General features: G+C 38.2%; 1 protein-coding gene across 4 annotated transcripts in view; it reads left to right on the top strand.

The window, feature by feature from the left end:
• Nucleotides 1–10,003, top strand: part of rhbdf1.L (rhomboid 5 homolog 1 L homeolog) — an 85,606-nt gene extending 75,603 nt beyond the window's left edge. For all 4 annotated transcript variants that reach the window (XM_041577263.1, XM_041577264.1, XM_041577265.1 and 1 more), the window contains 3 exons: nucleotides 1,009–1,109; nucleotides 4,268–4,421; nucleotides 9,151–10,003. In XM_041577263.1, the coding sequence (XP_041433197.1) occupies nucleotides 1,009–1,109; nucleotides 4,268–4,421; nucleotides 9,151–9,570 (675 nt within the window). In that variant the 3' untranslated portion in view covers nucleotides 9,571–10,003. The remainder of the gene's footprint in view (nucleotides 1–1,008; nucleotides 1,110–4,267; nucleotides 4,422–9,150) is intronic.
• The last annotated feature ends 4,375 nt before the right edge of the window (nucleotides 10,004–14,378 follow it).

The following is a 14,378-nucleotide window of genomic DNA, read 5'->3' as shown; positions in this document are numbered from 1 at the left end:
ATTGGACAATATCGAGGTGATCCGATCGCGGGCCCTAGGGCCCAACTATTGGATCAGAATGGAGGCCAAACAGGCGTTTGGATCGCAGGACTGCATCAGTGGAAAGATGCGGGCGCAAAAGGATTTTTTAACCTGCCTAATCGGCAACTGCCTGACTTTTGGCCTTTAACGATCAGGGACGCCCGTCGGATGGCCCCACACACAGGCCAATAAGCTGCCGACTCGGTCTGTCGGCAGCTTTTATCGACCCTCAAGACAAAATGCAAGCCTGGGCATGTGAAGGTACTTTGCAACATGTAGGAGATCAAGGGCCTCATGTATTAAGGTTCTGGATGTGAGTGCTAGAGCACTATGGAGCATGAAATCGCATTCCCTAAGTGTTTATTCAGAAAGCGCATGTATCTGGGCATACCTGTGAAGTGCAGAGTGGAGTGGCAATGGACTGTTGGACAGGCTCTACCCTCTACTGGAAGTGGATCTTGTAATATGACAATGACCAGAAACATATCCGTAAATAGACCAAAGAATGTCTTCAAAATGAAATGGGGGTTCTGAAACAGTCCAGATGTATAAACATCAAGATGCTGTGGGTGGGGGATATGGAACAAGCTGTGCATACAAGAAACCCCCGAAACACCTCACAGCTGATATTCTGCATGGAGGAGTGGAATATATTGTTTTTATTATAAGAAATACCTACTTGAGATAAGAGTCTGCAAAAGGGGCAAGACCAAAAGTATGATTACTTTTTCCACAGAAGAAAAATGGCATATATATGTGGTTGAATAAATCACTACGACGGCAATTTTTCTGGTTTGTTTGTTCATTTACATTATCTGTCGCTGTATTTACTGTTTGAGTGAAGATCAAATATTTAAATGTCCACGTATGTTAAAAAAAGAGAGAGTGCACCTGGGGTGTAGTTATTTTTTTGCATGACAGTAGTAAGCCATTGTCTGTTCCTTTCACCGCAGATATAACTAACATTACTCTACTTGTTATTCTCAGGTGCATTGCATGAATGATGTGTGTGGACTACTGCAATTCTTGGACCCAGAATATCCCGATCAGGTCTATAGGCTGTGGCTTTCTCTGTTCCTGCATGCAGGGTATGTTATGTCTGGCGGTTTAAAATGAAAACAACATTATGAACTTTATTACTGTTATATTGTCCTGTGCTCTTGTTCTCATGTGTCCAGGTCTGTACATTTACACGTGTTTTAGTCACAATATATTGACTGGTTAATGTGGCTCACATGATACAGCTCATTGTATGCACAACTTTGTTATGGATAGAATTTACTTTATTATCCCAAATGTTTGTTCCAAACCATACTGGAGGGTTTTCTTTTCTGGAAATTAATCTAGGCCATAGTCATACTCATTAGCCGGCAAGTTTAAAAATAAAAACTGGGTAAAAAGATAGGTGGTGCCAAATAAAAAAATGTTTCAGTATAGTTAGCCAAAAATATAATGTATAAAGACTGGAGTGACTGAATGTGTAGCCTACTACTTCCTGCTATGCAGCTCTCTTTGTTTCCACTGATTGGTTACCAGTCGTTAACAAATCAATGACTTGAGAGGGGTCACATGGGTCATAACTGTTGCTTTTGAATCTGAGCTGAATGCTGAGGATCAATTGCAAACTCACTGAACAGTTATGTCCCATGTGGCCCCCCTTCAAGTCGCTGATTAACTCAGAGTTATAGAGCTGAAAAGCAGGAAGTTGGATTCTGACTGTTTTATTAGACATCCAGTCACTCCAACCTTTATACATTACATTTTTGGCTAACTAACTATATTAGAAACACATTTTATTTTGCACAGCCTATCTATTTACCCAGTTTTTATTCTTACACTGAACTGTACTTTAAGAGGCAGATTTAGCAAAGGTCGAGGTAAATTTTCAAATGAAAAACATTAGAATTCCAAGCTATTTTTTGTGTACTTCGACTAGGGAATAGTCCAAATTCGATTTGAATTGCTGTTTTAGCCTATGGGGGACCTCCTAGAACCTATTTGGAGTAAATTGGTGGACTTTGAAAACATTTTTTGGGAAAAACTTCAAATCGAATTAATTCAAATGCGCTATTCCTTTGATTTGTACGATTCGAATTTGGCTGAATACGGACCTATTCGATCAAAAACGGACCTATTCGACCAAAAAAAAACTTCGACTTAATTTCGGTTGGTCTTTTTGAATTCATATTTCAAAGTTTTTTCAATTCGAAATTCGACCCTTGATAAATATGCCCCTTAGTGTGGAACTTAAGCAAGAGCACATTTAAATAATCAGTAACACCAGAAAATAAATGGAAACACTTTTACAAGCACTGTTCATTGAGAAGCAGATTTACCAGTACAGGTTTGGGATCTGTTATCCGGAAACCCATTATCCAGAAAGCTCAGAATTAAGGAAAGACCATCTCCCATAGACTCCATTATAATCAAATAATCCAAATTTCTGATAATTATTTCCTTTTTCTCTGTAATAATAAAACAGTACCTTTTACTTCATCCAAACTAAGATATAATAAATCCTTATTGGAAGCAAAATCATCTTATTGTGTTTATTTAATGTTTACGTGATTTTCTAGTAGACTTAGGGTATGAAGATCCAAATTACAGAAAGATCCATTATGTGGAAAACCCCAGGTCCTGACCATTCTGGATAACAGGTCATATCTGTAATTGTTTATCTTCGCCAAGGTGACTTCAGACAAAAATTTTCCCAAAGTACAGTTGAATTCGAGAATTTAACTTGATTTCTAGTGGAAAAATGTATACTTTTTTCCACTTTTCAAAATACTATTCTCTGTATCACTGGTAATATTTTTTCCAGTAAATGTATTTCAGAACAGATGTGGTTTCAGAACAGATAAAAAATCTTTTAATGGCTGATTATGGGAAACCTTAGCTCGCTCGACCAACAATTCTTTTTCACAGGAAAAAAAAACAGTGATAGTAAATTGTGGGATAACTTCCGCTGGTTTTTTTCTGACATTTTTCTAGCAAATACCTGTAGCTTTTCTGGTAGGGATTCTAGGGGCATTTAATGAATATGTATTATCAAAGCGCTGTGGCATATGGTTTGTTAATAATGACATTTTTCTATCCATTCCAGTGGTGTTTTAGATATTGCTTCCCTTGAAATAGACATGGATACATTTCATCAAATATTACATTTTTGGTTAAAAAGGATGTTCACCCAAAAACAGTTTTTGCATAATAAGAGAAAATGTAATTTTAAACTACTTTCTCGTCCAGCTCCTGAAGCAATGAAGCAGAAGTCCATTTTCTTCCAGTTTGGTTAATAAACTGGCTTCTGCTTCATTGTTTATTGTAAAAAAAAAAATTAACACATTTCTCTCGTAAGTGCAGGGTGCTTAAAGGAGATGGAAAGCTACCAAAGCAGTTTATTGCCAATAGATTAGCCACAATAGTGCAAGCTAGAACACTATATTTATTCTGCAGATACTTAAACATACTTTAGTAAACAGCTCGAGAAGCTCTCTTGGTTTTTTAGGATAGCAGCTGCCATATTAACTTGGTGTGACATCACTTCCTGCCTTTGTTTCTCCCTGCTCACTTATAGCTCTGGGCTCAGATTACAGCAGAGAAGGGGGGAGGAAGAGGAACAAACTGAGCATGCTCACGGCAAGGAGGTTTAAGCTGAAAACAGGAAGTCTGATGTAAAAGCCCCATGTGTACACAATAGAAGGAAACAAATGCGGTGTTTTTTTTGACAGAGGACTCAGAGCAGCATTACTTTGAGGGTTTACTGGTGTATTTATATAGACCTTTCTGATAAAGCTGATTTAATTTCAGCCTTTCCTTCTCCTTTAACCAGATGACCCTTCCCTTGCACCGGGGGCAATATATCAGTAGAGAAAAAATCCAAAAGCACATCAATACTTTGAGCTGTGTCAAAAAATGATTTATTTAGCCTATATGTATAGACATCAGCCGAAGGGGCAATGTTTCAGGCACCGCTGACCCTTTATCAGATATCAAGGGATACACATATACTGCTTTTAATTGCAATGCCATTTTCAAATTGCTTTAAATTCACTGACTTTGTTTTCATTAATGTTGAATGGAAACGTGCAGTTACATTTACAAATAATCATTGAAAAAATGTAATTATATCTATTTCATTATGCAGAACTGCAGGTATTCTCATGTGCAACTCTGCAGTTGTTATAGTGTGTTTGACAATCCTGCCTAAGAAGCTTCTAACTTTTTATTTTTTTCTCTTGTTTTTCAGAATCTTGCACTGTTTGGTTTCTGTGTGTTTTCAGATGACAATACTGCGGGATTTGGAAAAGCTGGCGGGTTGGCATAGAATCTCCATTATTTATATACTGAGCGGAATTACTGGAAATCTAACTAGTGCTATTTTCCTGCCGTACAGGGCCGAGGTACTAACATTGCTCATTTTCTATTGACAAGTCGTGTGCTTTGCTAATTTAGGCCAATACGTATATAATGATACAGCAGACATTGATCGTTATTGCTTCAGGATTAGAACTTGCAGCTTCCGTGTCTTTAGTACTGCCCCGAGCTTTATCAGCACCTGGGCAAAACCAGAACAGTACGAGTCACTCTTGGGGGTTATTTATTAAATGTCGACTTGAAATATTTGAGTTTTTCGAGTGTAGTTTCACTAAAAAACACATTTTTGGGGGGGGGGGGGGGGTTGGAACTAGAATATGTTGAGATTTATTATGCGCTGAAGCTGCTAAAAGCCAAATCTGAAAAATACTCCCAACTAAAACCTGTTGAATTTATGGAAAAGTCAATGGCAGAGGTCCCTTGAACCATTTAAAGATTTTTTTTTGTCTTCATGATTTGCGGGTGTTTTTCGCTGGTTTTCGCTCAAAACTCAATCAATTTGAATTATTTGAGTTTTTCCCCATGATTGCATACAATCAAGTTTTTTACATTCGTAAATAAGCAAACATTGGAGTTGGGAGTTTATTCGAGGTAGAAAAACCTCACAAACTCAACCTTTGATAAATAACCCCCTAATCTCTTCTTCTTCTGTCATCCATTTAGTGCATTAGAAGCACATTCTACATTAATACAGCCTGATGGGTAGGAAGCAGCTAGAAAGCAACAGTACCATTCCCACAATTTGAATTATAATATCAGTTTTGCTGATAAATTTACAATAATTCCCCCTGAAGTATCTAATTCATTGAGGGGCAGATTTATCAAGGGTCGAATTGAAAATTCAAATGTTTAAATTCGAATTTCGAGTTTATTTTAGTGTAATTCCACTAAAGAATAGTCCAAATTCGATGTGAGTTAAAAAAAAAATTCGAAATTTATCATGTACTGTCCCCTTTTAGGATTCGACTATTCCTCATCTAAAACCTGCTGAATTGATGTTTTAGCCTATGGGGGACCTGCTACAATTAATTTGGAGTCGTTTGGTGGACTTTTTTTTTTAGTAATTTTTTTCTCGAATTTGGGTATTCTGCGGTTGAAGTAAAATCGTTCGATTGAACAATTAAATCCTTAGAATCGAACGATTTTATCGTACGATTTTACTTCAATGTCAAAAAACTTAGAAAAATGCTGTAGAAGGACCCCATAGGCTAACATAGCACTTCAGCAGGTTTCATTTGGCGAAGTATTGAAGTCGAAGTTTTTTTAAAGAGACAGTACTTTGATTATCAAATGGTCGAATATTCGAATTATTTTACTTCGAATCGAATTTGAAGTCATAATATCCTATTCAATGGTCGAAGTATCCAAAAAATTACTTTGAATTTCGAATTTTTTTACTTCGAAATTTCTCTCGATTTCACTTCGACCCGTGATAAATCTGCCCCTTAGTGTTAATTCAGCAGAAGTTTGCCGTATTATATTGTTTTTAATGTATACCATCACTACTATTACTGACACCTGTTATATGTATGGGATCTGCTATCTGGAATGGTTGGGACCTTGGTTTTTCTCGATATGTTTTTCTTGGGTCATTTGGATGGGTTGAACTTGAGGAGCTTCATTATTTAACTGTTTAACTGAAACATTAGATCAGGATTGTTTTGTCATCAGTAGAGATTTATGACAACTTAGTAAACAGTTCAGCTGCATGTTTCACTAGGACTCCATGGGAAATGTCATTGCCATATTGCAGAGCTTTCTGAATTACAAGTTTATGAAAAATAGATATAATACAGACCAGGGACAGTTGCTCAGCTTGCTATACTTATGTTTAACATGATATTTTATATATCAAGAAAGAAAAAAAAAGTCAGAGAATATCGATCGGTCTTCACAGGCTAGTTTTGATTTACCTTAAGGTAAGATGCCAAAAGCCTGTACATTTAAGTACAGTATTAGCTAATACCGATATGTTATATGAAAGGATACCTAGAGGCAGATTTATCAAGGGTCGAAGTGAATTCGAGCGAATTTATGAAGTAAAAAAATTGGAAATTCAAAGTAATTTTTTGGATACTTCGACCATCAAATAGGATACTACGACTTCGAAGTAAAATCGTTTGAAAATTTGACCATTCGATAATTGAAGTACTGTCTCTTTAACAAAACTTCGACTTTGCCAAATTAAACCTGCCGAAGTGCTATGTTAGCCTATGGGGACCTTCTAGACCATTTTTCTTCACACATCGAAGTAAAATCGTTCGATCACACGCTAAAAATTGTTCGATGGCCAAATTCGGGGAAAAATACTTCGATATTCGAAGTATTTAAATTCGAGGGTCGAATTTCGAAGTATTTATCACTTCGAAATTCGACCCTTGATAAATCTGCCCCCTAGTTATTGTTACTCGTTTGAATATTCAGAAATGAAAAAATAAGCAATTCCTGAATAACGTCCAGCCGAACCTTCTTAGCTCCAAAATGGCAGTTGACAGAAATGAGATGTGATACAGTTTGGGCTCAATGTTAAACATGCTTTGATATCATTGATAATGTTTATTTCTTCTGTAATAATAAATGCTGATCCCAGCATTCCTGTGATAAGAAAATACATTTAATGCAATGGGTAGCAATTAAATATTGAAGTGCAGTTTAGTGGAGATGTAACAAGATGTTGAGTTAACTTTTAGTATGATGTAGAGAGTGATATTCTGAGACAATTTGCAATTGGTTTTCATTTTTATTTTTGAGTTATTTATCTTTTTATTCAGCAGCTCTCCAGTTTGCAATTTCAGCACTCTGATTGCAAGGGTCCTAATAACCCTACCAAACATGCATTGAAACAAATAAGAGATTGAAATATGAATAGGAGAGTCTGAATAGAAAGATGAGTAATAAAAAGTAGCAATAGCAATACATTTGTAGCCTTAAAGGAATTGTTCAGTGTAAAAATAAAAACTGGGTAAATAAATAGGCTGTGCAAAATAAAAAATGTTTCTTATATAGTTAGTTAGCCAAAAATGTATAAAGGCTGGAGTGATTTGATGTATAACATGTCAGTCAGAAACTACTTCCTGCTTTTCAGCTCTCTTGGTTTACACTGACTGGTTACCCTGGTTACCAGGCAGTGACCAATCAGAGACTTAAGGGGGGCCACATGGGTCATATCTGTTGCTTTTGAATCTGAGCTGAATGCTGAGGATCAATTACAAACTCACTGAACAGTTATGTCCCATGTGCCCCCCCCCTTCAAGTCGCTGACTAAAGGTGGCCATACACGGGCCGATAAAAGCTGCCGACAGACCGTGTCGGCAGCTTATTGGCCCGTGTATGGGGGCCCCCGACGGGCTTCCCCGATTGAGATCTGGCCGAAAGTCAACCAGATCGGATGGGATTAAAAATCCCGTCGGATCGCGGCCGCATCTGTTCGTTGATGCGGTCCCGCGATCCGACCGCCCGTTTGGTGAACGCTAGGATCCGATCGTTGGGCCCTAGGGCCCACGATCGGATCAGCCCGATATTGCCCACCTCAAGGTGGGCATATCGGAGGGAGATCCGCTCGTTTGGCGACATCGCCAAACGAGCGGATCTATCCGTGTATGGCCACCTTAACTCAGAGTTATAGAGCTGAAAAGCAGAAAGTTGGATTCTGACTGTTTTATTAGACATCTGTTCACTCCAGCTTTTATACATTACATTTTTGGCTAACTAACTATATTAGAAACATTTTTTATTTTGCACAGCCTATCTATTTACCCAGTTTTTATTTTCACGCTGAACTATTCATTTAAGCTGGCAATAGATGTTGAGATTTTTAAAAGATCCGATCCTCATCGTGAGACCACGATTATCTTGGAATGATCGTACGAATTGACAATCAACTAAAAAGACCAATTTGCCAGTTAAACAAAGGGGAGCTGCCTGCTTGGCCCTGCAAACATAGAGAGATTGCACTGGGGCCAACAAAGATTTTTTGACCTGGCGGATCAATTTTCTGACAGTCGGCCAAAAATCGTAAGATGTACGATCGTTCGAATCCCACTAACCGCACGATAATTTCGAAGGATTGGTCGGCCTTCGCTAAAATCGGTCGTTCGGCAAGAAGAATCGTCGCGTCTATGGGGAGCTTTACACAGCATTTGTTTTTAGATGGGGTCAGTGACCCCATTTGAAGGCTGGAAAGAGTCAGAAGAAAGCAAAATAATTTAAAAACTATAAATAATGAAGACCAATTGAAAAGTTACTTAGAATTCTGTAACATACTAAAAGTTTACTTAAAGGAGAACCACCCCTTTAACCCTAACCCCCCCAACTCCTAAGTATTCCAGATCCTGTATGTGTAGGTATGGGACCTGTTATCCAGATTGCTCAGGGTCTGTGGTTTTTACATATAACAGATTTTTTCACAATTTGGATTTTAATACTTTAAGTTTACTAGAAAACCAAGTAAACATTAAATAAACCCAATAGGCTGGTTTTGCTTCCAATAAGGATTATTTATATCTTAGTTTGGATCAAGTACAAGGTACTGTTTTATTATTAGAGAAAAAGGAAATCATTTTTTAAAATTTGGATTATTTGGATAAAATGGAGTGCATGAGAGAGGACCTTTCCATAATATGGAGCTTTCTGGATAACGAATCCTATACCTGTATTTGGTTCCAATAATGAGCCTTGAGTATAACACTGTTGATAAAATAGCAACATGAATGAGTGATATGACCCGTATAACAGAATGTAATGTTCTTTATGCAGGTGGGACCCGCTGGCTCCCAATTTGGAATTTTGGCGTGCCTTTTTGTGGAACTCTTTCAGAGCTGGCAAATTCTGGCGAGACCCTGGAGAGCCTTTTTCAAGCTATTTGCAGTGGTCATTTTCCTCTTCACCTTTGGACTCCTTCCTTGGATCGACAACTTTGCCCATTTCGCCGGCTTTGTCAGCGGCTTCTTCTTATCCTTCGCATTTCTCCCGTACATTAGCTTCGGCAAGTTTGACATGTACCGGAAACGCTGCCAGATTATCATTTCCCTTTTAGTATTTTTTGGTCTTTTTTCCGGCTTAGTAGTTCTATTCAAAGTGTACCCAATCAAGTGCGAATGGTGTGAATATTTAACCTGTATACCATTTACAGATAAATTCTGTGAAAAATACGAACTTCACGCACAGCTGCATTGACCCCTCAGAAAATGATTTTTAGATGAACTGTTTTTTTTACATTTTAGAAAGATTATATTATATTCTCTTTAAGGTACTGAAGGAATAATGTAGCCATTTGAAGCCGCAGCAATTCGTTTGTTTTTTTTTTTTCTGGAATGTTTTGCTGTGGAAACAGGAAATGTGTTTTTCGGAATTCTGAACGTATACATGTAATGTGCACATTGTTAATTTAACTGTATATAGAGCATTTGATAAACTCTTTAATGTATCTCAGATAATTTTATGGTCTGAAAAACAGAAATATCTGTTTTTTTTTTGGTTCACTTTTATTGAACAATAGTGTGATGTCATTTAATGGTAAAATGTTCCATTTTTTCTAATTGTATCAACTGCAGCGGCTGCAGAAATTAAACTGTAGGTAGTGTTTTAGCTACCATCCTTTGTAACGAAACAAAGAGCACGTGTTATTCTATAGAGGGTGCCACAACCAGGGAACGTTTTTCAAACACTACATTTACCTGACGTATTTACTATTAACACATCTGTTTAAAGGGACACTGTCATGGGAAAACATGTTTTTATTCTAAACGCATCAGTTAATAGAGCTGCTCCTGCAGAATTCTGCACTGAAATCCATTTCTCAACAGCAAATAGGTTTTTTATATTTAATTTTGAAATCTGACATGGGGCTAGACATATTGTTAGTTTCCCAGGTGCCCTCGTGTGACTTGTGCTGATAAACTTCAGTCACTCTTTTCTGCTGTACTGCAAGTTGGAGTGATATCACCCCTCCCTCCCCCCCCAGCAGCCAAACAAAAGAACAATGGGAAGGTAACCAGATAGCAGCTCCCTAACACAAGATAACAGCTGCCTGGTAGATCTAAGAACAACACTCAATAGTAAAAACCCATGTCTCATTGTTACATTGAGTAGAAACAACAGCTTGCCAGAAAGCAGTTCCATAGTGCAGCACTGGCTCTTTCTGAAAGCACATGACCAGACAAAATGACCTGAGATGGCTGCCTACACACCAATATTACAACTAAAAAAATATACTTATTGCAGTGTAAACAGGGTAATTTAGAAATACAAACTACTCGATAAAAATCATGACAGAATCCATTTAAAGGAGAATTCAACCCTTTAATAAAAAACCCATACCTCCCACCCCACGTAGACCCCCTTTCTCCAGCCTGACTGCCCCCCCCCAGGGAAATGCCCAATACTTTATACTTACCCCTTGGCGCAGATTGTGACATCGGAGTTCCACGCATCAATTTTCCGGGTCTGCGTGTCTTCCGGCGCTTCGGCAATTTTCGCTGTGTTCCGCGTATGCGCAGTTGTCGCAAACCGGCAAATTGAGGTGGGAGGTACGGTTTTTTTTTTAATTAAAGGGTTGAATTCTCCTTTAAAACATAGCAGCTGAGTGCAAAAGAATTCTCTCGGCCTGACTGGAGTATTAGGTTACGTAGCTTGTACCTAGTGTGTATGTATGAACTCATAAAAGGAAGGAGATATTTTCATTGTAGTCCTCGCTCACTGGTGGTTTAAACATTCACATGCATACATAAAACATAACGACTGTGTTTTGTTATTGTTTTTTTTTACCCTGTTCTCTTTGTATAATATAACATGTGAAGAAGAAAATGTATAGTGCTGTTTCTGGTGACAGTTACCCTACATTCTATACATGCCAAGCAGGAACTACAGTGTGTGATAAAATTGTGCCTGTCAGCAGAGCAGCTCCACTCAGAGTCTTTGCACCTTAAAGAGAACATCTGGCACAATGTGCAGAGCCATCTTGGGCAAAGGAGCCCTAGGCAGATGATCATAACTTTGTAACTAAAACCCCGTTTTTTTATGAACACATGTACTTGCATATATATATATATATATATACTGAATTACTTATGACACAGGGGACCAGGGAATGTGCATTGATTAATTGGACAAATCAGTTGCACTTCCATTGTATTTAAACACATTTTAACTTAGCCTTAGAGTGCACCCACAACCCCCCTTGTATTTCTTACCTGTCAAGTTCTATTAGTTCCTTTGGTGGGTTTCACCTAGGTCAGTGGTGATACCTCTTATGCTAGTGGTGGAAGCTCAACCCTCTCCAGTGGTGTATTCTCAACCCCTCCAATTTTATCAGCTTCACTAGAAGAGTTTGATGGAGCACTAGTTTTACAGAAACAGACAGAAACCATCAGCAAACTTAGGCTTCTGTTCAACAACAGCCATTTTGGGATCTTTACCTGCTGTTCATGCTACCACAGCCTCTTCAAAGAACCCATGTCTGGGTAACATTCTTGTGACCTTGAAATGGCAGAAAAACATGTCACTTAATATGGAACTAATCAGGTTTGATGTCAGACTGTAACTCTCCCTAATATGCCCACCTTGAGGTGGGCCCAACAATTGGATCATAATGGGCAGTCAGATCAAGGGCCGCATCAATGAAATAATGTAGTCTTCGATCTGTTGGGATTTTTAAGCCCGGCCAGATATCGATCAGGGAAGCCCGTCAGAGGCCTTAAGCCAACCTATGAGAATCAGTGATTTACGGACAAACATATGTCATAACCCTGCTCACTTTTTACTCATTTACTCAATAGAATAAGGTAAACAGTCTAAATGTGATCATGTGGTCTGGGCCCTCAGATCTTATCTTTATTATGTGACCATTGTTTATTATAAATACAGGTATAGGACCTGTTATCCAGAATGCCCGGGCCTGGGGCTTTCTAGATAATGGATCTTTCTGTAAATTGGATCTTTACACCTTAAGTCTACTAGAAAATCATGTAAACTTATAACATTGTCATTGAATGTTATTTATAATTTTGCCATAGAAGTATTTGCCTGATGCTTTTACATTACCTTTCTTACTACCCTGTTCCTCTATGAGGGGGCTGCCATATTTGTGCAGCAGGAGTCCGTTAGAATTAGAAACTCTAACTGACAGGTTGAGAAAGGACAGTCAGGTTTAGGAACTAACAATTACTTACAAAAACAGAACTATCATCAAAAAAACGATCAACATGACCCATTGGTAACTTTTAATGTAGATTGATATTTCGAAAAGAAAATTTTTAGTGTCAGTATCACGTTAAGAAGAAAATTCAACATTGTAGAAATCAGGGGGACACAGGCAGGTGACAGGATAAACTCTGCTCACCCCACTGTGACGTTATTGCGCAGAAAAATGGCCTGGTGGCCGCCTGCTGTTGGTTTTTTTGCTATACCTTTTACAATTCAAATTCTCAAGAGAGTATGGGCTGATTCTCTTAGTTGACTTTAGTGGCAGCCAGGAAGGAGATCTATGGAACCTATGTTTGTAAATGAGCCCTGCTATGACTATGACAGATGTTTGCAGTGTGAGGCACTGGGTAATGATAATGAGATTCCACCTAATCAATCCCTAATGGACACAGACAGCTTCTGCAATAGGCAGTGGAATTGGGATTCATGTGAATGGGAAAAGCCTGCAAAGGTAAGAATATGAAGGAACTTCAAGCAGGGGAGGATGTCTTTACTACTGTAGTTTCACTTGAGAAAACTCCATAGGTTAAAGGGGTGGTTCACTTAATGTGCTTATATAAAGGTCTTGATTCCTAGAAAAATCCTTGTAAAGCACTTTGTGTCCCGTATGAGAAAAGTGCTAAATAATTCCCCTTTCTCTGCTCTTGATAAAATTGTCACACAGGCTGGGGGCAATTTCCACCTCCCTTATATCAACTGGTGAAAAGGTGGTACAGGAGCTGTGCACCCTCCCAGCAATCCCCTCGCCCTCTAATTGGCCAAGGTTTATGGGCAGTTTTACTTGATCTCCTGTGACCATCACATTTATATCAGAACTGTTGTGACTAAAGGATAACATCAAGCCACAGATTATATGACCTGATAACCTTTACCTGGGCATCTGAGAAATGGAAATCAGACTTTCCCACTCTATTTGAGGGCTTATGGGAAGAAAGTACCTCCTACCAATTCCTAATAGCAACCTGAGACTGGCTGATCCAGTCAAAACCCCTGCATTAGTTGTATATTACCCTACACCCACTACATGAATATTGTCAAATAAATGTCCTAGATGTGGGGAACCAAAGGTCAACTTTAGCGTCATGATCTGAAACTGGCCGCACATAGCTTGAAATAAAGTGATGGGGTACTACAGAATAAAGTGGCCTCCCAAAATACTCTCACCAGAGGTGTTTATTAAGTGTCCTGAATGTGATGGTTTTTACTTACCCTTTGGAGGACACGGCCAGGAAAAGTATAATAGCTCTTATATATCTTATATAATATCTATATATATATATAATATCTTAGCTCAATAGCAGTGGGTTAGTTAACATATATGACCGGCTTGACCGGTAAAAATGATGGTTCATCCCAATGTTATTAATATGGAAAAAAAAAATATATAGGAAGGCCGTTTTTTTTTCCAGAGAAGGTGGCAACCCTATATATGACTAGGTGTTGCCCACAAAACTATGACAACATAAGGGAAACCTGGACTGATGCTACTTCATGAGCAATTCTACATATGAATGTTTATATATTAATCACCACTGGATTTTCTTTATTCAAACAGCTCTTTTGGCAAGACCTTTGTTAAAGTTCATAAGATGATGCACTACACTTCTGTGTAAGACACCGACTGTACATGTGATGATGTAAACCTCAAACTTTATCCTCCCCCTACTTCTTGCTGTTTTCCAAAACCTAAATAAAATCCATTAAAAAAAAAAAAGAATAAGACCCCATCATATTTTAAACCCCACTTAGTGCTTTATAGATTCACCATCTCTAAAAGTAAT

The sequence above is a fragment of the Xenopus laevis genome, chromosome 9_10L (assembly GCF_017654675.1).
Source record: "Xenopus laevis strain J_2021 chromosome 9_10L, Xenopus_laevis_v10.1, whole genome shotgun sequence".
NCBI classification, from domain to species: domain Eukaryota; kingdom Metazoa; phylum Chordata; class Amphibia; order Anura; family Pipidae; genus Xenopus; species Xenopus laevis.
Note: the sequence above shows the minus strand (reverse complement) of the source record. Positions and strands in the feature narration are given on the sequence as shown.